Source organism: Channa argus, chromosome 5, assembly GCF_033026475.1.
Source record: "Channa argus isolate prfri chromosome 5, Channa argus male v1.0, whole genome shotgun sequence".
Lineage (NCBI taxonomy): Eukaryota > Metazoa > Chordata > Actinopteri > Anabantiformes > Channidae > Channa > Channa argus.
In genome coordinates, this window is record NC_090201.1 from 3705628 (window position 1) to 3730457 (window position 24830).

The following is a 24830-nucleotide window of genomic DNA, read 5'->3' on the forward strand; positions in this document are numbered from 1 at the left end:
CATACAACCGATCCACAACAAGAACTGTCTGAATTTTAAATATCTGTGGGGGGCAGTGACTTATTTAGACTTCTATGAAGCACTTTGTGTTAGTTAAATTTTCTGTCAGACATTAGACAGGCTTTGTTTTAAAAAGGAGGCATCATCGCCCCATTACTGATCTCTCCTTTTCATTAGGCTTTTATTCAGCTGCATGTTCCTGTCTGCAGCCTTTTGTTACACTCATGCACAGTTGTCTAAGTTGATTAGAAATCTGGTTACACATGTACATGGCAAAGAAATCTGCATTTTCAGACAGCGGAATATCAGGTTTCTCAAATCCCCTATCGTGATTCTGGAAACCAGCCTTCCTGATAATACAAAACATGTAAACACACTCACTATTTTCTGATAGATTGGACAAAGTACTGCAAATCTATGTGGGTCCATGAGAAAGAGCAGCCTCACACAATGCAATGACATTCAAGTTTGGTTCTCAAATGCCGACTCCAAATTGCCCACAGGTATGAATTTGAATGGTTGTTTGTCTCCAACACCCTTAACTGAATAAGTGAAAAATCCTATAGTGATTCTTATTCAACCAACTGATAACAATACATTTCACTGGTTTAAGAAAATGCTCTTCTCTTCTCTTCTGTAAACACCAAGAGTGTAGAGAATGACAGTCTGATGTATTTTTCTTACACATGAGATGACAGTTAAACCAGATTAATAGCTATTGCTAGTGGATGATTGAAGTCCCACTACAGGTCCATATGGCAAAGCTTTTTATCTATAGTTCAGCTTCTATTACGTCTCTCGATATCACCCCCACAACATTAGACAGATGTATTGTATGTGTGCAAATGACACTATTCTCTGTGCTTAATTACATTCCTTCATTCACTGTGATAGAGAGCAGTGATTATGGTGAGCAGAAGGTTTGCAGTGGAGATGTCGTTGTTAGATGTGTATTACTGAAATAATTACTTTTTCTCATGAGCCATGTGCACAAGAATATTCTGACCATTTCATTTGAGGGGCGGCAGTGGCTCAGTTGGTAGAGTGGCCATCTACCGACCATAGGGTCCAAGATTTGCGCCCTGCTCTTCCCAACCACATGTCAAAGTGTCCCTGGGAAAGACACTGAACCCCCAATAGCCATCCCCAGCCACGCAGTGCCGGTCCCAAGCCCGGTAGAAATTGGGGAGGCTTGTGTCAGTAAGGGCATCCGAAGTAAAAAAAAAAAAATACTGTGCCAAATCGACATGCGGAGAAATGATCCGCTGTGGCGACCGTTAACTCACAGGATAAGCCTACGGGACAAAAAAACAAACAAACAAATTGCATAGACATTTTATGACAGGTTTTCAGGAGCAGCTGAAGCTGACAAGCCTGATATATCCTGTTAGCTCCTGTTAGCTATTCATATTTAGATCAAAATAGAGGGTATCATCATTAGACCCACCACTTGACATAATGCACTTCAGTATGACTACGCCACCCTTTAATCTCAATAATAAACACATAGTAGAATTATCATCTTTCTGACCATTTTAATGTAAAAACTGTGAAATTAGAACCTTATAAAAGCAGAATTCAAGGCAGAGCTGCTGTTTTGGATTGGATTGCATTATACAGTCGCCCTAATGACAGACAGTTTCCTACTATACAACACTGAAAATAATGTTTCAGTAAATCAAATTCAATAAATCATTTGAATTTGCTCTAGAAATATTAAGTATTATAGTATGAATCTCATTTTTATTTGTTACATTAAAACATATATACAGCATAGACATAAAATGTGAGCCTTTTGACTGTTAGACTAGATGCCATGACTAGTGAAAACCCAGGAAACAGTTATATGCACCGTCTCTCCCACGTCAGCTGCTGAAGCTAAAGGAGTAATTTGTGTCTTGGTGGCCTCCATCACTAGTTTCCTTCTTGCATGGTCACTTGGTTTTGGATTTTGCTACAGGATTTACACATGTGGCATAATTTCAAATTTTTTTTATCATTAATTTACTGTACTCCAAAACCTTTTAATGACTAAGAGAATGTTTCTGATTTCAACATTCTTATAGAGTTGATCAGAGTGTTCTTATGCGTTTATTGTGTAAATCTTGATAAAGTTACTGGTTTACTATTAAACTTACAGGTGTATTTATACCACAATACTTTAAATCTCCATTTAACCAACTGGACCAGTGATAATTTAGGGGGTAATTAGTTATGCAATCTTTAAAAAAACGTAATCAATTGTAAACTACTTTATAGACATCTGTCTTTTTTGCACTTTGTTGTCACAAAAATAAATTGACCATGACCATTTATTATACACAAAAAAAGAGGCAAAAACAAAGGGATGAAAACTAATTATTCATTAATTTATTCATCCACCTTCCACACTGTTTAGTGTTGGAGTGTACATGATTCCAGTTACAAAATACTTTTTTATAGGACATCCACTACTTACTTTGCCAAATATGGGTAATGTGTATTAAAGTTAGACACACTGAGCAATCTCAACAATGACTGAGTTACAAATGTTCAAACAAAAAATGTGACTACAATAAAAACAAAACTAAAAGAAATCAGTGCCTTTTAAAGTAATTCTACTATACTATTTACAAAACTAGAATACTATGTATGTGAAAAAAGTTGAGTTTAATCACAATCTGATAAGTGTTGTAATGTCATATGAGGCAGCATCAGTTGTTTAAAAAGATTACAGGTTGGAAGATGAAAAATATCTGCTGCTGTGGAGCTTTGCACAACATTCCTCATCTCTGATTTAGACCAGAGCCTTGGTTTGTTTTGCTCTCCAAATGTTGAGCTGCATCGTTGTTAATGTAGGCCGGGTTTTGACACAACAAAAACAAAAAATCTCCAGTTTGATTTTGATCCTTTGCTTAAAGTCTGACACTGTTACAGAAGAGAAATATGAAGTAAGAGAAAATGTAGTTGAGTGTTCAGATGCTTCAGCTCAGCCTGACATTTTTTTTTTAAAGAATCTCAGTTTACTGATTACAAAGTGAAATTTTCCTGGCTTTTGACTGTAGAGAAGTAGACACTTTAGTGTGCTGGATGAACTTAGACATGGATCAGGACTCTATCTGTCAGATGTCATAAGCCTACCTTTGTGTAAGCGTCCTCTACTCGAGGTTCCCTAATCTCTCTTGTCATCAGTGTGTCCTTTCTGTCACTGATGCTTTTTGCCCACTCTAATCTCATTTCCACTGCTAATGCCTGTTTCCTGGAGATGGTGTGCTGACAACGCACATTGTGATAATGATTCATGTACACAACCAAATGGGATCTTAAACATCCCTGACTTGGGGAGGGAGAGCTGCATTGATAAGATTTGCTTGCAAGCTTCTCTGGTGATAATGGGTATAATGCAGGATGTGAGCACTTGTTTAAAGTTGACTGGTACACTGCAGACATATCAAGAGTGCAGAGAGACTTCATAGCTCCCCTGGACTCACCATGTGATTCAACACTCAGTTTAATTCTGTCTGATGTGGAGTGTAGTACATAGGTTAGATCAGACGGATCAGTGTCAGCGTGCCTGTGCTACTGTGATTGTCTGTCCACCCAGAACACCACAGTGTTTGATGTCCGCTGAATAATTAAATTTTAATATGTGCTTTTATGTGCAGTGTGTGTGCAAATGTGAGTCTGAAATTCCTGTCAGAGGGACAGCAGGCAGGGATAGCAGATGTATAATACATCAGAACATCACAGATGTTATGTTTGCCTATGGTGGGCTGCAGCAGCTTTGACTTGATTAATGGAGCCTTTGGTCACTAACTAAAAGAAAAGAAAAACAACTTAAATCCCATTAACTCACAAAAGCAAGTTAATGGAGGCATAATTGCAGTGGCATTATTAGTTGCACAATTTGCTCCACGACAACATTATGGAAAGCCACAGAAAGGATTTCTCTTTGTTTTCACAGGAATGCATCTGTGCTTCCTTTAACTCAAACCTATTTTTCATTCTGTTCCAGCATTTTTCCCCAAGGTGTAATGCTTTTATTGCAAATACATTGGTGGCTAATGAAGTACTAATGAGAGAATTATATGGGTTTTATAAGCGTACAGTCTAGAAAAAAAGATTTTATGCTGTTCACCTTTAAAGGTTTTGAACATCACTTTCTTTTTTCCTGAAAGTGTGCACGATCAAATGTGGTCCACCATATTCCAGGCTCAGTGGTGCTGAAGTCAGGGTGCAATTAGATTGTTTTTCCAAGGGCCTGGTATCACATGCATTAATAACACTGAGCTACAATTACATGCATTTGCACTGCAGCTCTACAGCAGGAGATAATCACACTGAGTCGTACTGTTGTAGCCACGGCCGACCTCGGATGGTCTTCTCCCTTAACCAAAGCTGTGATTTGCACTTAACTGATTGTCTCATCCCGAGCTGATGATGTGAAAGCTCTGTTCTGTGCTGAGCTACCGTAAGATATAGCACTACTGCTTGCCCTCTCAGTGATTGTCCCACATTTAGGGTATGTGTCTAATTTTTGTTCTCATCAACTGAATTTCACTTCACTTTCTCACAGTTTCTTTTAAAAAATATCTACTTTAAGTTATGCTTCTATTATGCTGTGAAACGTTTGATTGATAAGCTCAGACCCACTATGGATGTCCCCATTTGTGACAACGTGGCGACTGTGGCGCAGGAACGTAGAGCGTTTGTCCACCACTCTCACAGTTGTTGGTTCAATCCCCGGCTCCTCCGGTCACATGTCGAAGTGTCCTTGAGCAAGAAACTGAACCCTAACTTAGTTTCTCCCGGTGAGTGTTGCATAGCAGCTCCCCCACCGATGTGTGTGTGTGAATGGGTAAATAAGAAGCAGTGTAAAGTGCTTTGAGTGCCAATAGGTAGAAAAGTGCTATATAAGTGCAGACCATTTACCATTCACTATGTTAGAGTTTGTTTTTGGGACTAAGTTAATTTTCAAATTCACAAAGAAAACAAAAATGCAAGTTGAGACATAAGTCCCTCTGGTTTCATATGGCATTTAATTATGTTATTAATTGAAAGGTATTTTTGACATCTTAAAGGTATGTGGATATGCTTGTCAAGATTGAACAAATATGGACCATAGCTAATGCAGTATGAAATTGAAATTAAAACTATAGGAACGTCTAAAGAGATTCACTACAACATTAAACCACCTGTTGTGTTAATGCTGTTAAGCAGGATAAAGGAGGCCTGGGCGTAGCAGAGTGGATTGATTTCGAGACTCATACTACCACTAATATGTACCCATTATTTTTTTATTGTAGCTTTAAATTTATATTAGATATTTCCAAAAGCTTCAAATGACTCTCACTGTCTTAAGTTATTTTGCAGATCTCACACAATTCTGAGAGTAAGTCAGAATTTTGCTGTAGCGCTCCAAATACGAAGCTGCCATTGTAAAACAAGTCATACATGACTACACATTCAGAGTGAGCGACTCTGCCTCTAGCAGTTAATGAGCTCCACTGCACTAGCAGTGTAGGGGGGCGATATTTTTTATGTACAGTAACTTGTGTAATTAAGACACAGCAGCCTGCTCATCCTTCTCATCTGCACTGTTACGGTGTATGAAAAATCAATGAAGTACACATTGCATTTAATGCACTGGCTTGTTACTCACATCCTGGCTGGGCTTATCATTTAGATGAGATCACTCTGTTATTTTTTTTAGTTAGGTCGAATCTATTTTAGCAGTTTCAGCTTGTTGTCAAAGTGGCAGGGGAAACAGTACAGTAAACCTTCCTAAAAACTGTTCATGTTAAGAAGATTTAAGGCCCCTGTTTTCAGTGTACTGATGGTGTGTGTAAGGTAGTTCATTTTACAAAAAAATTATTTTGTCATCTTCAGACATTGTTTGTCGGCTTTGTTACCTCTGCAGATTATATCTGATTACTGTATATCGGCTTAGAGGCTAGTTCAGATCAGACATCAAACTCACTGCCTCTTGCAGAACACCACAACAAGCCAATCCCAGCTGACCCTGGGCGGCCGAGTACATCCTGAACAGCCACAGGGGTGTCAGTTATGTATAATGGAGACAGGCCTAAGAGCGTTTTGTATTCCTGTTGCCTGACCTTTTCTCTGAGCTTTGTTTGCACAAGTTTTCCAAACCGGATTCACTAAACTCTTCTAACTGCACAAACTTGCCATGAATCGATCATTTCAGTGTAAGTAAACCACATGTTCATGCCCCTAAAATCACCATATAAAGCTTTAATTCCCTAATCCCAAGGATTTTAGAGAATATTCCAGCTAAAGTAGGTAGTGTCCCACTGTCAGCTGTTAGAACAGATGATAATACTGAACACAGACCTAAAGAAAGACTGTGAGGCAGCAGCAAGAGGGACACAAGTTTCCTACCAATAGAAATACTAAAATGATGAGTGACAGGTGACAGAATATACAGAGCATCCCAGCTTTCTATCTAGCTGCAGAAAGGTGACCATGCTGATCTCTGAGCACAACATTAAAACAAAAGGTGGTGTCAATGTTGTCGGTGATTAGCATAGACCATAAGTCAAACACACACACAAACTCATAGCAGCTGTATTTATTGTGAAAAAATGACAAAGTGTTACTCCCTGCTAAAAGAATTAACTCTATGCCAAGGATGATGCAAGGACCCTTAAACAAATGACAGTTTGAACAGCCATGATCCAGCATACTGGTTCAGCCATGGTACATTCAGGTTTTTGATCCTTTTTGTCCCTTTTGGTTGTTTTTCATCTGTTTCAGTTGTTGTAAAAAATAATTGATGCCCATTAAAATGTTTTTTTTTAATAATGTTTTAAATTACAAGGTCACAGCGAATTCACAGGGGATTGGTTGGATTAATTGTTCCAATTGCAACATTGCAAATTTCTGCAGGGACTGAGTAATGTTATCGACTGTGGCACAGGAAGGTACAGCGGTCGCCCACTTATCTTGCAATTGTGGTTCGATCCCCGGCTCCTCCAAAGCTCCATGTCGAAGTGTCCTTGAGCAAGACAGTGACCCCCAACTTAGATGCTCCCTAGTTGGCCAGCTGCATAGCAGCTCCCCCATCGTTGTGTGTGTGTGATTGTGAGTGTGAATGAGTGTGAATAAGAAGCAGTGCAAAGCGCTTTGAGTGCCAATAGGTAGAAAAGTCCTATATAAGTGCAGACCATTACACCATAATTAGGCAACAATCATGCCCAATATCAAGCTTTCAGTTTAGTCAATATCTATGAGCAAAAATGGTTGACACACCCAGGGTGCAGTACAGGTGATCATGTTTTAGACAACACACCTGATATTTGAAGAACAGCAGAGACATTACGGATGACATAAAACTCACTTAAGGTTAACAGCTTACAGGCCATCTGGACCACTGACCTGGGCTTTATGAAGTTAAACATGACTGACCTGCTGTTTTTTCCTTATCCTTTTTTGATATTTTAGACAGTTTTTTCTTAAATAGAAGAGTTTTCTAAAAAAAGAATTCCTTGCGCGGTTGCAATTGGAACTTATTGAGATGCTTTTTCGCTGCTTCCCCCAGTCGATTCTGTCATGATTTGACTTTTCCCAATCACTGCACATGTTTGGCCACATTACCCTTTACTCCTTTTATTAGTCCCCAGCTATCTGCTTACCCCTTTCTCTGTGTGTAATACTCATTCTCGCCTAAAGACTTGATAAGTGTGCCTGACAGATATACTGTTCATCCACCTCCCATCAGAAAATTGAATCTAAATAAGATTTTCTTTTCACCACGAGTCCCATTTGTGTTGCATATGATACACACGGGCGAGTTGCACAGCCGAGGTGTTGTCACAGATGTAGCTCTTTAATTAAAAAGCAGTCTTATGCTGCTTTCTATCTTTGTGAGTTTCCTTTTTTACCCGCACCACCCTGTTACCAGACTGCTTCATCAGTTATTTCCTTCCCAGAGAAAGGAAGAAATTGCTGATAGAAGGCTGTCCTCCTGCTCGACTAAATCAAATTTGTTATGAAGTAGTGCTGATGGGATTAAATTTCATTCTAATGGCCAAGCTCTTATTACCTAACCAGGCGCTCTGCCCCCGGACATGGTCAACAGGTGAAATGATGGGGTTCTTTATTTATGCTTTGTTAATTGATTTTACATTGACCACAGTTAATAAGTGCGATCTCCTTTTGTAAGCAGGCTGGGGCAGTTTAACAAGCTCTTATTAGATTGAAATAGATTGTTAAATGTCTTATTAAGTAGAGCGAAAGGACTGGTCTGGCTGTTGTCTGATTGGCTGCTCCCTTCAGACATGCTGTGAATGTCCTCGTTTGGCAGTGCTGAAAAACATATGGGAACATCTGCAATTTCAAACAGGTCCACCATGAGGTGTGGGTGTCACCTGTACAGGTTTTTAAAAAGTTGTTTCACATAAAAAAAACTACAATAATATGGTAACTGTATGTGAGTCTAATTGAGCATTCTTTGGAATCACTTTGAACTTCAGAATCATTTTTATAGTCAGTATTGATTAGAAAAGCCTCTCAAATGTAATAAGCGGAGGCAAAAGGTACACACCACAGCCGTATCTTAGTTCGGCTGGTGAATAAAATACAAAAGTCTCGAAGGTGTCATGGAGGAAAGGGCTCTCGATTTAATAATTCGTGCTCTTGAATTAGTAAATCAGGCTTTTGATTTAATATTGTTTTTGCAGTACCACATTCACCCTCTCTCTCTGTCTTTCTCTCTCTCTTAGACCCAGCCACAAAGCTAATCCTCATGTACTATTGTATGCTGTACTGTGTCTGGAAGGTTACTTCTAACGAGTAAATGTATGTTTTACTCGTTAGCCCAATAAAAATGTAATAAGTAATGCAACTGTTTAAATTTCTTTATCAAAGTAATGTAACTTATTAGATTTGATTACTATTTAAATGTTTTCAACAAATGTTTCAAAATGGTAATATATCTGAGAAATACAGAATTTCTAACATCAATTTAAACCTTTCAGCAGTCCTCAACACTGATTACTGTCAAACAACTTGTTTCCCTCAGGCTGAATAAGGCTCATTTTTACTGCTGGTTAAAAAAAGCCCTTTTCTAAATTTCAGAGGGAAAATATTGTTGAACTTCCAGCACTGGACGTTTTTTTTTGTCTGACAACATGGCCACATTATCCGGCCATGGCACACTCAGTTCGCTTAACAATATGCTGTAATTTGATAGGTAAAGGTGAGAAGGCAGGAAAGTAAAACCATGCTCAAAATGTGAGTGTATGTTGTTGTTTCATGAATAAAGCCAATCTAGATGTAGAGACAGCTCCTGGTCTGTTGATCCTTTGACTGCTTGACATCTCCACCTTCAGGCCAAAGATAAACATCCTCTTCCAGTATTGTGTGTTTAGTGCTAATTGTCAAGTGTTAAAATGTTAACAGGGTGAACATTATACTTGCCAATGCATATTTGCATCATAATTATAGTTCTATTAACACATGGCTTGCATGTTAGAATTTAGTCCAAAAGTGGGACATGCATGGCTGTCAACTGTTTCTTAGTAGTTTTGGTAACCTTGAAATTTATTTTATGACCTCTATAATAAAAGAGGGACCCGACACATTAGGTTTGCAATAGGTTGCATTAGCCTTTGGTCTGTGTTCTAAGAAAACAAGTCAGCTCCCCTTCTCTCTCCAAATGTCTCTGTGGAATTTAGTCCAACAAACTGACTAAATAATGCTGGTTCAATCACAAAATTAGCTATACACAAAGTTCAAATTAAAAGGTGCAGTGCATGTTCTCAAGCTTACTATTGTTTGGACAAAGGGTTAGTCGGGTGTTAGAATTTGTTGAGTGTTGAATTTAGGTTTACTTAGGAACCAAGGGAACAATGTTAGTTTAGGATCAGTGCAGGGGTTAACAGAAGAGAGAAAATCAAGAAAAAAAGCTTTTCAGTAAGGCTTCATGGAGTAGGAGAGACCAGGATGGTAATAACACTACTTGTTTAGAGATAATGAAATACAAAATGTTTGTTTACAATCCAACCCACTGCTCGGGTGAGTTGTAACACTAGCTGGGGTTAGTCATGCATGGCTGTCAACTGTTTAGTAGTAGTAGTTTCGGTAATCTCAACATTTTATGACCCCTATAATATAATAGGAAACCCGTCATAGGTCTGAATAGGTTTCATTGGCCCAAGAAAACAAGTCAACTGTCACACTTGCAGTAAATGTAATTGGCTCTGTGCCCCCAGAACTGACAGGGTGCACAATTAGATGTAGCATTTGTTATGAACTGTTACTCCTCTTCCCACACAAGCAGCTGTCACATACCTAACTGTGTGTTTGAAGTTGCAAAGCATCGAATAAACTAGAGAAGCTGACATTTTATGTTATGAAAGTCAATCCAGTGACAATGAACACGGAGTAATAAAAAAAGTTACTTTCTTCAGTTTTTAGTGTTTTAGTCATAAAGTCTAAAATCAAGTGAGAGTGTGTCAGTAGCAACATCATGAAAGCTCTTTTCGGATTGGTTAAACTAACATGGTGTTACAACACTCCTTGTCACACTCCTTGTCTCCCCTGTTTGTGACAATCTGCAATTACCATCAGATGTCCTGTGCCATTTTTCCTCAATATCCACTTTGTCTTGAGTTACACTGAGTTTACTTACTGATATGTTCATAAATAGCAGCAAGAAATGATGCACATTGTGTTTTCAGTACTCAGTCCCCATCCTGAGTCATCAAACTCTTAAGTCCTATGTTCATTAAATACATTCAACACTGTCAGGAAGTTGCATTTCAAGCACTCAGCTGTTTACATGTAATAGAAAGGCTGAAGTATTGCTGATACTGCCATTTTATTTCCAGAGTGGTTATTAGTTGTGTGAGATGTCATCTCAAGTAGATGTGTTGAAAGGAAGACATTTGCAACATACAGTGCAGACACAAGGATGACATGATTTCAGAAAAGAAACTATTGTCAAACTTAAAATGTGACAGCGTAGAATCTTTTTTTTTAAAAGAGTAACATTTATTTTACAGCAATCACATTTTTCATGTCTCAGTGATCCTGAAGTAAATCAGGCGAATGACACTTTATTCTACAACCTAATGTAATAAACTTGTTTTAGAAACAGCTGATTTGAACTAGTCCCACCATGGGAGAGTTTCCACTTCTTTTTCCTGGGGTTCATGAATCAACAAATAACCAGTACAGCTCATGACTTTTATCTCTGTTCTACTTCTTCCCTCGAAATACAATTAATATTTTCAATTAAGTGCATACAACATCATCAGTCACACATTTTGTTACAGTGCTAATAACCCCAGTGGATTTCATCACAATTAATGAGACCTTGTTTTAAGAGCTTTGATTTACTCATTTTCTCTCTGTATCATTCGGTGGCACTCTGTGTGTGTGTGTGTGTGTGTGTGTGCACACTCACACCTTTGTATATGATATATTCTTATAACAAGGGAGGTGAAGTTAAACTTGTGCATTGAGGGAATCTGTGCTGTGAAAAGCAATTTGAGATTAAAGCTGTGGGTGGTTGCCATTTACACCAGCCACACATGTAATTGAGGTTGCCCCCAGGCTTACAGTACATTGAGTTAAAGCAGCCGAGGTGCACACACTTTAACAAGCTTCATTCAAGCTTCATGTCTGTGGTTCCTGACACACGGAATACAGCAGGAGTAGGCCATAGTTAGCCATCATGAAAGCATTACATTCTTCTCATGCTGACAGGAGCACATAGAGAAAAGGCCGGGATACAATACACTATATAATTTCTCTGACACGGTTCCAATGTTCTAAATAGGACCCAATTAAACAAATAAAAAGAAAATACACTTTCATTTATTCATTTTGGAAAACGATCATAAATGTGTGTGTGGCAAAGACTATGTGAGGCTCTGGGGTTATTGGTTTATTAAAAGGGGAAATTAAAGCCTTATCCTGAAGAGTTTTTGATGCTCACAAGCTTGGAAAGGGTTACAAAAAAGGCTTTGGACCAGTTGTTGTTGACTGTAAGGGAGATTGTGAACAAATAGAGACAATTCAGCATCACTGTTATCCTCCTCAGGAATGTCACTAACAAAGATCACACTAAGAGCAAAGAGTGTAATAGCCTGGCAAGTCCCATGGAACCTTAGGGTAACATCTTGGAAACTAAAGGTCTCACTTGCAGTGGTCAATATCAGCATTCATGAGCCCACCATCAGGAGAACACTGAACAGCAATGGTGTGCTATACATAGCAGTGATTGAAAACACTACTCTTCAAAATGAACCATGCTGCTTATCAAGCAGAAGGATGTTGGATTAATGTTCTGTGAAAAATGTGACTACATTCTGGTAGACACTGCACTACAGCTACCTTGTTCCATCTATGACACACAGTTTGAGTAGTATCAATATCTGCAGTATATGCTTTGATGCCTCTGGAAGAGAACAGCCTGCAATCACTGATGGAGGTATGAATTCAGAGTTAAACAAGTAAATTCTACAGGAAAATATCAATGTATGCATCTGTGAACCCACAGCACAACAAAGTGGATCATGCAGCAAGACAATGATCCCAAACACACAAGTCTGGCTAGTTAGGTTCTGCAAAAGAATAATTAAAGCAGAACAAATGTAGCAGGCAGTTAACCAACATCTCTAAGGAGAACTCGGTTAAAATCCCTCCAAGACAATGTGCTTGGTTAATTTTTTAGTTGGATTCCTCTTTATCTGTTTTAGGATTTGTGTGGAATCCTATAACTATCCATCTATAGTATCTGTCTGTGTATCCTTATGGCTATCTAGATATGTTTTTCAACAGGATGCTAGGGAATTTCTCTGATACAGGTAAGAGTACTGCATCCCATTGTTGCACTTACTTTCACCCATGACACTGGGTTATTAGAGTCAGTGGCAGTGACACAGTGAAACCCTGACTCCAATCTGACGAAAGTCACAATGTAATAATCAATAGCCATTTCCTGGCCCTGGGTGTTAAACAACATGGGCTAGTGATTGAGTTGAACTCCCAACAAAGTAGAGTTCAAGTTAAAAACCCAAAGACATTGACCGGATGGTTTAAAACATTAGAGAATGAAAGAATGAATAATGAGTGTGAAGGTGGTTAGAACATAGTTTTATTGCAGAGCTGAGTGACTGGAACATCTCCTCTCTCTTGCAGGGTGGGGAAATATTGACCCTATGACACTGTGCTGATGCTAAACAATAAGTAAATACATAAAAAAGAAAATAATGCTAAACAAAAAGTTAAACATTTTGGTGCTGAGAGCAGCACTAGGTCTTGTTTGATGTCAGTAAAATGTCAGATACTCAAAGGGGTATGTGCACTCAATTGGCAAGTAGGAAGTCTCTGCTGGAGGAGCTGGCACTTAGCTGTATTGTAAAGATAACTGCTTGTTAGTATGTCAGACAAGGGAAATTTGTGTTTCTACTTCTTCTTAACTTTACAGCTGCTTTGAAACAAACCTGAAGGAGGCTGCAGAGTGATAGACTTCATGCAGTTTTTGCAAACAACCAAACAAGTTTTATTCACTTTAATTGCCATTATAGTAGTCTGTTCCAATACTTTTGGAAGAAATAAACTTTAATCTAATCCACCTTTTGATCTTATACCCAAACATCTCCGGTGTAAGGCAAAAACAAATGAAAAAGCCTTGACTTTCTAACAATTTTTGGAGAAGACCTATCTCCCACCCTTGACAGGTGCCATCGTAATGAATTATTAAATGTATCAAACGTCAGTGGTTTTAATCTTGTAGCTGATATATGTGTTTATTTTAAAATAGGATTTCCTTTAATTATTATGACAGGCTCTTTTTGTCATTTGTTATTCAGCTAAACTGCACTTATTTGTTTAAACTCTCTGGGGTGAAAAAAAAATACAATGACATGACCTGTGTGTCCTCAATGGGAATTACAGCCTGTGCTGTAAGTGTTCTCAATAAAAGAAAGAAATCAGTTGTGCTTTTGTAGCTGAAAAGGCTGCTGGCATTTACAAATTGAAGGTGATAAAATCTGTGTAAAGTAAACACTAATTGGGTCATCTCTGCACGCAGGGAACTAATTGCAGCATTCTAGTTCTTAATTGTGGAATTGTCAGTGTGCTTTCGGAATGCTAATGCGGGAGAGACAGCTGGTGAGATAGAGCGGGGATGAATCTTCTGGGACCAAATCCAAATTCTCCCTTGGCTCTGTGTGTCACTGGTGGTGTAGCAGTTCAGGTATGAGAGTGGAGAGACAGAGAGATGGCAGTGAGATGGGAGCATGCCCAGTAATGATTATCTCCAGCTTCCAGCCTACCGGCTCCTCCTCTGTCTCTTCTGTTCTGCCTTGGTCAGACCACACAGCCCACCAAGAGTGAGCCGTGTAATCACTTAGGCATCATTTAACCTCATTACAGAAAGTCACTCACTTGTTTCAATGGAAGGGGAATCTTTCTTTACCCCCGTTTGAACTCTCCCAGTCATTAGGTGTAATGAAATTGATCATGGTAATGTGCCAAATGATTGTGCACCTCCCCTCCTCAGGGCAACTTTTTCTGTTTACTCCCAAGTAATTTGCTGTGCTTGGAGGATTTTGAATTCAAATTGAAACACACTGCGCACTTGGTGCTGAGACTCCAGAGGTATGAGGGAAAAAATTAACAGGTTGAAAAAACTGAATTAAAACTATTAAACATTTCTTCTAAATTGTATTTTAATAAAATATGGAAACTATCTAAACTTAGATGAAGAGCCTTACATCTGTTGTATCTGTTTATGGTCCATGACAAGAAAAAAAATCACAAGGACACATCAATTAGCAAAGTTCTAGTCAGTCAACATTGTAATTTTTTTCCTGGAATATTTATTTTGCAGAGTGATGATGTCCAGTATATCCACAGCGTGGCACATGTATGTACTAAAGGGGGAAATGTTTTTAGCACGTTGTTCTCAGTAGGCCATTATGATGCTGCTTTGTTTTTTGGTTTAGACACAAAAACAAGAAAGTTCACATCACTGACTAATGTGAGAACACTAACAGTTCTAAACAGAAATTGGTGTGTCTCATTTCAAAGTCATGTGCTGTACCACCCCATATATGAAATGATCATCATCATCTATACTTTCTTAGGCTTCAGTTATCAAGCATGTTTTTAATTTTCTGTAAGACTTAATAAAATAGTTGAATCTGTGAGTGTTGATGTGTTAGTGTTCACTGCAATTGCACAAGAGAAACAACAATGCGACCAGTGCCACTAGCTTTCCTACCTCTGACTGAGCAAGCCTTTAAAACATCTGACCAAAATACATAAGACCCACTGATCAGTTACAGAAATATGAAGCATATTTCCAGCATTAAGGTAAAGGTTAGTGACCCAAAATATTAAGGTTAGTGTTAGATGTTATGATTGTCTAAAACATATCTATTTTTTTTTTCTTGATGGTAGGGAGGCATGAGGAGCATACGAGGGGCTAATTTGATATGCAGCAATGACCCTCTCATACTTGATTGACCTGATTTCACCTTCAAACCAATTTATTTGGGTCTGATCTTATGGATGTGTTTGCTGCAGCTGCTGTGGTTTAGGTATCATAGAAAATGAGTGGCCATTTTGTACAGAGGACTTTGTAAAAGGGGCAACAAACACATGGCAGATATTTGCCTTGAGAAAGATGAGCAAGTATCAGACTAAAGCAGGGCCATGTGTGATATTACCAAATAGAAATGCATTCACTGTTATTGATTAGGTTAATACTTCTTTTATCATTTAGACTGAAAGGGTAAGCATGTTACTTTGTGTGGAACGAGTGATTTGAGGTCTGACATTGTCTGACATTGGAATGTTCTGCAGGCCTGAAGAAAAAGAGCTGCTTGCCAAGTATTATCCTGTTCCAAAACCAGAGGCAGCTTTCGCAAGAAATGATAAACAGTGGTGATACTGCAGTGATAGAAGTAAGGAACATTTTGGTTTGTGTATCGTTTTTTTTTTTTTTTAAGTTAAATGGTTATGAGAAGATTTTTAAAGGGGTTATTGGGCCTTTATTTTTTTTTTACCTTTTAAATTTCGTTTAGAACTCTTAATCTGTTTATCTTCAAACTTCTAGGATAGTTTAGGGTTAAGTTAAACATTTCAGTGCAGTTTGTAGTCTTTGAAGCTTGTGTATTTGCCACTAGCAACTGCTGTACTGTGAAAACAGGCTTATTTACATTTAGATCAAAGGTCTAATATGCAGACATATCTGTATATACAGTATGTTCCCAAACAGTACTGTTTGGCGATAAGATCAGTTGTGACTTACCAACACCTTCTCAGTCCAGAGCTGCAATAATGTCACTCCAGTTTTAACACCTATGACACGGGGATAACTTAAAGGGTACAACAAATTCAGAGACAGTTTTGTAAAAGTATGTATTCTGCTAATGGCTGTAGTGCTTTGAAAAAAAAAGTGTATATTTTTGAAGCATAACTTAATCAATAGCATGACTCAATCAATATGCCTCTAAAGAGATGCTAAGAATGTGGTGCTCTCCAAATTGACAGGATGTAACTGTTTCTTCTATCAGCTTGGTAAATATGGATGGATTAACTCACACTAAAGGTTCTGCTCAACCTTATACTTGCATGTAGGTGTTCAGTCATCCTGGCACCAGCATGTTCTGTTATTAGAGTGAGTGAAAATAAAAACTCCTAACAATCATTAAGCCAGATAGCATCATGCTATTCCAACCCTTACAACTAAACTGTAATGTAAGTACATTTGTAAGGAACAGAGCAGCAAATGGATGTCATCGTTATTAACATCATAAGGAAATGTTCATATAAATAAATGGGAAGTTGCATGTTCATATTGAAGCTTTCAGTTTTCCCACAAAAAACTGCAGTTTAGGATTGAATTTTTTTTAATTATAATCAGTAGATGATTTTTTTACTCCTTACTGGTCCTTGGTTAATTTCTATCCTCACATACATGTAGGTTTATGTTACATTATATTTCTATACAACTAAACAGAAAAACTAAAAAAAAAAAAAGATTTTTTTTTTCAACAGCTCCTCCTGCTGAAAACGGCTTTTGCAAATTTCAGACCTTTCTAATCTCTACATCGGGCATGTAATTTTACCTCAGCAGTGCTACTGTTTATATATAATTCTTCTAATATCATAAATGGAGATTGAATTGCATAAAATCTGAGCTACAGTAACTGTTTCAGCCCTTAGCTAAAGAAAATATTCCAATGCGAAGCACAGGGGTATTAGATTAGCATAATGTAGTTCCTAAAAAAAAAAAAATTGAAACAATGTCTTTCTGGAGACTTCCGCTGTAAGTTATGTGGAGGCAATAATGGTTTCTCTCAGTAGGATGTCAACCATGTAGCAGTTGATGGAGGAGTTGTTCACACGTGACACAATCTTTCTATCTTGGACATGGTCTGATAAGTTGGATTCATCTTTTTACCACAGTGGATGGCGCCAAGGGAGAAAGAGTGGAACACAATAATGTCTTCAGTATTTTCACCTCTGCTGTGATTACTAGATGAACGAAAGGAAAACCACCACCATCATATATCCACTTCATACAATGTGTCAGGCCTGTTTCTTGCTGTATTTGTCTGACCATTGCTTTGGTTAATAAGATTGGTACGTTGGTTTCAATATTAAGGTCATATTTTGGTCAAATGTATAACCAGAATATGTGAGGCTGTCAAACCTTGAAGACTGTTTGAGAAATTCATTACTTTTAAAAGGACTTGGGAATTCACTGGAGGTGTGAGGTTTTTAACAATATATTTCTGTGCCCCTCAGCAACTCTCATGCTAAACCTTTTCACATTTAACTAAGCCACCATCAGCCACATTTAGAATCAGCTCTACTTATTTCTTTAAACAGCTCCTCTGCTCCATCTACTGTTGTATGTGTAAATGTGTGCGCACATGTGGAAAAGCATCTCATTTACCTTCTGTTAACTACGTTGACTTATTTGTAGTTTATCACCGGATCCTTCGGACTATCCTGTATTTTCTTTAGCTTTGATTTTCTCATTAAACTTTTACTATCATATGGCCAAAAGATAAAGTAAACAGAGTTCTATTTGCCTGCAGGCACTATGTAAGCATTTATTTCAATTGCAGGTGTTACTGAATTATCCTCAGTGTAATTTTGTATTTTTGCAATTTGCAAAACGCAAGGCACACTTGAGTGTACCAGTGTGGGAGAAGACGTGTGGCTCGGTATGGCTATGTTTATGCAGCTTAGGTGCCATAGTGTAATTTTGGTGCTTATTTTGGACCTTAAAAGCATTTGCAAAGGAACACACTTAGAGCTGGTTACTTGGCACTGGCACACACACTGCTGCAACACCTTTCATTCATGTCAAGTGTGGCCTCTTTCCATTTGCTATACTATTTCCAACTTCTCCAAATTATTATATGCATATAAGTAACTGAATTAAACTAAGAAAATCATCTGCAATATCATATAGTCAGTATTGCTTTTCTGTGTGATGACTGAGCTGCTCATAATGGCTTTTTGATTTATATATCTGCACACAGACACAGACACAGGTACAGTAACTGTTGTAAACTGTTTCTAAACACGAGATTGGAAAGCTTTCACTAACCGTTTCTAGGTTTAAGAACTAAAACCCTCTTGGGTAATGCAGCTGCTCTTTAAACTGATTATAAAAGTATTAAGCCTCCTTAGAAGTGTTCTTTTTAACCTTTTGTTTTACATTAAACATTACATTGTTGTTTTTTTTACAATAATGTACAAAAACATTATTTCATGTGAAATTAAAAAGATCTCTACAAAGAGTCAGACAGTCAGTCAAATGGAGATCACCTGAGAGCAGTAAATGGCTTTAAAGAATTGTAGTATAAATACACCTGTGAATACATCTTTTTGGAGAAAAAAAACACTTAAACAGAAATCAGAGGATAGATACAGGAACAGGGTCCAAGTCACTAAATATCTCTTGGTGTATGGTTCAGTCAAATAAATAAACTAATTAATTATACCTGTGCCACATTTTTTTCATTAGGAATTGAATTGGAAATTATGACAGGAAAGGCTAGAGAGTTGGTTGACATTATGCAGACAAGGAAGGTGGATACATGGTGTGTCCAGGAGACCAGGTGGAAAGTTAGCAAGGCTAGAAGCTTAGGAGCACGGTTCAAGTTGTTTTACCATGGGTCAAGTAGGAAGAGAAATGGAGTAGGCATTATCCTGAAAGAGGAGTTTTTGAGGAATGTTGAGGTGAAAAGAGTATCAGATAGGGTGATGACTCTGAAGCTGGACATTTTAGGCATGATGTCCAATGTTGTTAGTGGTTATGCCCCACAGGTAGGATGTGAGTTAGAAGAAAATTATAAATTCTGGAGTGGGTTAGATGAAGTGATGCAGAGCATCCCCAGAGGTGAGACAGTGGTGATTTGTGCAGATTTCAATGGACATGTTGGTAAAAGGAACAGAGGCGATGAGAATGTAATGAGCAGGTTTGGTCTTCAGGACAGGAACATAGAGACACAGATAGTGTCTCTATGGTAGACTTTGCAAAGAGAATAGAAATGGCTGTGGTGAATAACTTCTTCAAAAAGAGGCAGGAACATAGGGTGACATATAAGAGTAGAGGTAGAAGCACTCAGATGGACTACATCTTGTGTAGACGTAATCTGAAAGTGATCAGTGACTGGAAAGTACTGGTATGGGAGAGTGTAGTCAGACAACACAGGATGGTGGTGTGTAAATTGACTCTGGTGGTGAGGAAGATAAAGAGGACTAAGGCAGAGCAGAGGACAAAGTGGTGGAAATTGAAAAAGTAAGAATCCTGTGAAGTTTTCAGAGAGATAAGACAAGCTCTGGGTGGTCAAGAGGTGCTTTCAGATGACTGGACAACTACAGCTAATCTGGTCAGGGAAACAGGTAGGAGCGTACTTGGTGTGTCATCAGGAAAGAGGAATGTGGACAAGGAGACTTCGTTGTGCAATGAGGAAGTTAGCTAAGAAGAAGTGGGACACAGAGGACTGAAGAGAGCAGACAGGAGTACAGGAAGATGCAGCGTAAGGTTAAGGTAAAGTGGCAAAGGCCAAACAAAGAGCATACGTGGTGCCAATTTTTAAGAAGAAGTGAGATGTGCAAAGCTGTGGCAACTAAAGAGGAACAAAGCTGATGAGCCACACAATAAAGTTGTGGGAAAGAGTAGTTGAAGCTAGGCTAATGGCAGAGGTGAACATTTGTGAGCAGCAATATGGTTTCAGGCCTTCAAAGAGTCCAACAGATGCAGTATTTGCTTTGAGGATGCAGATGGAGAAGTACAAAGAAGGTCAGAGGGAGTTGCATTGTGTCTTCTTAGATTTAGAGAAAGCGTATGACAGGGTGCAGAGAGAGCAGCTGTGGTATTGTATGAGGACGTCTGGAGCGTCAGAGAAGTATGTTAGAGTGGTGCAGGACATGTATGAGAGCTGTAAGACAGTGGTGAGGTGCTGTAGGTGTGACAGAAGAGTTCAAGGTGGAAGTGGGTCTGTATCAAGGATCAGCTCTGAGCCCCTTTTTGTTTGCTCTGGTGATGGACAGGCTGACAGATGAGGTTAGACAGGAATCTCTGTGCTGTGTGATGTTTGCAGATGACATTGTGATTTGTAGTGAGAGCAGGGAGCAGGTGGAGGAAAATCTACAGAGGTGGAGGTCTGCTCTGGAAAACAGAGGAATGAAGCTTAGACAGCAAGACAGAATACATGTGTGTGAATGAGAGGGACCCAGGTGGAACAGTGAGGTTACAGGGAGCAGAGGTGAAGAAGGTGCAGGACTTTAAGTACTTAGGGTCAACGGTTCAGAGCAATGGAGAGTGTGGAAAAGAGGTGAAGAGGCGAGTGCAGGCAGGTTGGAACGGGTGGAGAAAAGTGTCAGGTGTGTTGTGTGATAAAAGAGTATCAGCGAGAATGAAATGAAAGATGTTCAAGACGGTGGTGAGACCAGAGATGTTGTTCGGCTTAGAGACAGTGGCACTGAAGAAAAGACAGGAGGCAGAGCTGGAGGTAGCAGAGCTTAAGATGTTGAGGTTCTCTTTGGGATTGAGGAGGATGGGGTTAGATGGAGGCAGATGATTCTTGTGGGGACCCCTTAAAGGGAACACCCAAAAGGAAAATAAGACGAATCATATTTATGTTATGTGAAAAATATATCTGGATTATTTAACAGTTATGATTCTTCAGTTTCATAATTATTTCATCTTGATGTCTCTACTTATGTTTAAGAAGGCAATCTCTGCAAGTATTATTTTTTTCCATACAATCATCATCAGTTTTATGTCCAAATAGTCAGAATTGCCCAGTGGTGGTGGATTTGTATAACTTGTTTTGGAACATCTTTATTTTGGTTGAGAATCTGTAAGGCATTTATTTTTTGAGGGTATCTCTGGTTATATATATATGACAGCAATTAAGACACATACAGAAGCAGTGTTCCCCAAGTCACAGAGCACTTCAACACTCTTGATCAGAATTCCAACATTGACCGATGGAGTGGTGGAACCACCTCCCTCAGTGCTTTAGATGCCATGGACAGCATGTTCATCTTCCTATTGAATCCTGAATCTGAATCACAGGGGAAAGAAGCACAAAAACAAACAATGACAATTCTAAGATACAGAATTATGCAGCAGGTTTTACTTCAGTGTGCTTATAGCATGACACTTCAAACTCTGTCATGTGTTTAAAATGAAAGGAAATAAAGTAATTGTTTAATTGGTTCATGCTGTATAAGATGGTCAGAAAAAATGGAACGAAAAAAACACAAAACAGCAGAACAGTAGACTAAACTGGATTAGATTATTATTCAAACTCTGAGAGCTCAATCTGCAAATGCATGTCCACATTCAGCCACTGCATCACTTTAGTACATTAATATGACAATAATCACCTATAAACACTACATGCAAAGTACAGATAAGACTGATCGGAATGTTATTAATTTTTACAGGCTATTGATCATGACACTTTAAAATGTGGAATTCATTATGGCACTGGATGAAAAGGTAGAGAATGAACTTATTACATTCATTTTAAAAATTGTTAATGACTTGCCATGAAATGTTTTAGCAATACAAATGACAATCTATCACAGGTACAACCATAAAATGAGAATTATTTAATATGTTACATTTTGTAATCGCAGTTAATACAATTGTTTACACCCCTTACATTGCATTGCTTTAACACTATAATGTTTGGATTAGACACAAGACTAGGGATAAGATAGGATGTTATGCCTTTTGTTAAAACATACTATTTCCAAATACTTTGTAAATGACAGTAAAGTAATATATTTTTTGACTTGAAGAGACTCAGGTACTGAACCCCTTGTTTTCTAAAGAACACTGCACTGAGATATTGTTTAAGAAGATATGGAAATGCTTGTTTAGAGGTAAAACAGTTTTGTAGATGTTGCCTTTCATTTGGAGTTATCTTTGTCTCCATTTAACGAGCGCAGATCTAATATTACTCTTTTTGCCCTGTTTTAGGTCTTTGTCAACTCCTGAGTCAATGTTCAAAAATCATAATCTCTGTATCTGTCTGCTGTGTGGTACTAAGAAGGTGATGTACATTGTCTTTTTTAATGCCAAATGTAGTATTGACTCGAAGATGTTTTTAAACTTATACTGTGAAAACAGAAAAAGCAGATTTATATTTCTCAGTGGTGCATGTAAACATCTGTGTGAAACTAAGCATAGAAGAGTGTTGCAGAAATCCGTAGGTCACAGAGGAGTCAACGTGCACACCTGTCAGTTCTCAAAAACACATGCTGAGCTGTGCACTGAGCATGCTGATAAATTAGTGTCATAGTTGTACAACTGTAAAGTGGTAAAGCCAGTTTGCATTTGTGAAGGTGGTGTGTTAGATTAAGCAGGGTTATAGATTAAGCAGAAGAAGAGAGAGGTAGGAACTAAACTCAAAATGCTTTTTTTTAATTTTATGACTTGTGATGGATTTTTTTCTACAGATTAATTTTGCAAAGATTATTTTTGTATTTATTTTTCAGGGTTTATTTGTGTCTAATGCACAATAAAAAGACAGTACATATGTTTGTGTGTGGTTTGTTTTTATTTATACTTTTAATGTTTTAATGAAATGAAAATTGTCAGTAAGGTTCTTCAGTGCAGCTCTCAGATGGTACACAGATGTGGGTGATGAACACAGGTTTTGTTTAGTTTAATGTTATTGACCACCTGCTGTCTCTGTGTCTCCTCCAGACCTGTGAGTCAGTTGGAAATGTCGACCCTGCGCTTTGGACAACATCTCATCAAGGCCTCAGCTGTGTTTCTACAGACTGAGCTGTCCTTCGCCCTGGTCAACAGGAAACCTGTGGTGCCTGGACGTATCCTTACATTACTTACAGGTGAGAGGCCTTAGGTTGAATTTGAACACGAAGGACTTAAATTGTAGACTTTATTTTAAAACCAGATGAATGAATGAAGTCTAGGAAGTAATTGTTTAGGTCTGATGTTTTTCTGTGTATAATCGAAGACTAAACCTAACATCCTGGGAAATTCTGAATCATTTATGATGGATTTGCAGTGATGGATCCTATTATTCTTTGGTCACAGCAATAATTCAAGCTATTGAAAAGAAGCGGTGTGGCTAAAATGAGCTATTTTGAATATATGTATTTAAAGTTGTTATTTTGGCATATTATACTGGACAAATGAATACACTATATATAAAAGTCCTGGGATAAAAAGAGGAACATCACAGCTTCAAATAGTGTCAAATTTGTAGATTTTTTGGGTCTGTTTTGTTTTTACCCTTTAAGTAGACAGTATTATTCAATTGTTGTTGTCTCCCATGCACACTGCTCCCTGCCGGTGTGTGAGCTTGCTTCTCTTAAATGTATTTGTTGCTGTCATATGGTAGAGGGCTTTCAAATGTCAGACCATCAACATCACATTTGATTTGGTTAGATTTGATGTCCACAGTCATAAGTCTTGTAGTTTAATACTGAAGGGTGGACTTTGGCCCAGGAGGCAGAGGTCATCCAATAAATATGGAACTGGAGGTTTTTCTGGGTTTTCTTTTCCATATGTCAAAGTGTTCTCAGACAAGACTCTGAACCTTAAGTTGCATCTGTTGGATGAAGCAAGCGCCTTGCATAGCAGCTGCTGTCGTGAGTTTGTGTGAATGAGTGAACTTGACGCAACATTGTAAAGTGCTTTGGTTAAAAACAATATTCAATTGGTCTTTATTTATATAGCGCCACTTCATAACAAAGTCATCTCAGGGCACTTTACAGAATAAAGTCAAGATTACAAAGATATATAGAGAGAGCCCAACAATTCCCCATGGAGCAAGCCCTAGGCAACAGTGAAGAGGAAAAACTCCCTTTAATGGAAGAAACGTCCAGCAGAACCAGGCTCAGGGTGGACGGCCATCTGCCTCGACCGGTTGAGGTGAGTGGAAAGTGAAGACAGAAAAGAACAGAGCAACAAAAAGCAACAACAGAACATCTGGCAGATTGGTAGGACCAGTAGCTGCACGCTGGAAGACACAGCTCCAAGCAGCATAACTATAACTAACTATATGCTTTATTAAAGAGGAAGGTTTTAAGCCTAGACTTAAAAGTAGAGAGGGTGTCTGCTTCCCGAATCTGAACTGGGAGCTGCTTCCACAGGAGAGGAGCTTGATAACTAAAGGCTCTACCGCCCATTCTACCTTTGGAAATTCTGGGAACCAATAGTAGGCCTGCATTCTGAGAGCGAAGTGGTCTACTGGGATGATATGGTGCTATGAGATCTTCTATATATGATGGAGCCTGACCATTCAGAGCTTTATATGTAAGAAGCAGGGTTTTAAATTCTATTCTAGATTTAATGG

General features: G+C 38.4%; 1 protein-coding gene across 4 annotated transcripts in view; it reads left to right on the forward strand.

Moving 5' to 3' along the window:
• The window catches only part of fhit (fragile histidine triad diadenosine triphosphatase), a 393746-nt gene that overhangs the window by 123020 nt on the left and 245896 nt on the right, over window positions 1-24830 (forward strand). For all 4 annotated transcript variants that reach the window (XM_067505333.1, XM_067505332.1, XM_067505334.1 and 1 more), the window contains exon 4: window positions 23213-23337. In XM_067505333.1, the coding sequence (XP_067361434.1) occupies window positions 23232-23337 (106 nt within the window). In that variant the 5' untranslated portion in view covers window positions 23213-23231. The remainder of the gene's footprint in view (window positions 1-23212; window positions 23338-24830) is intronic.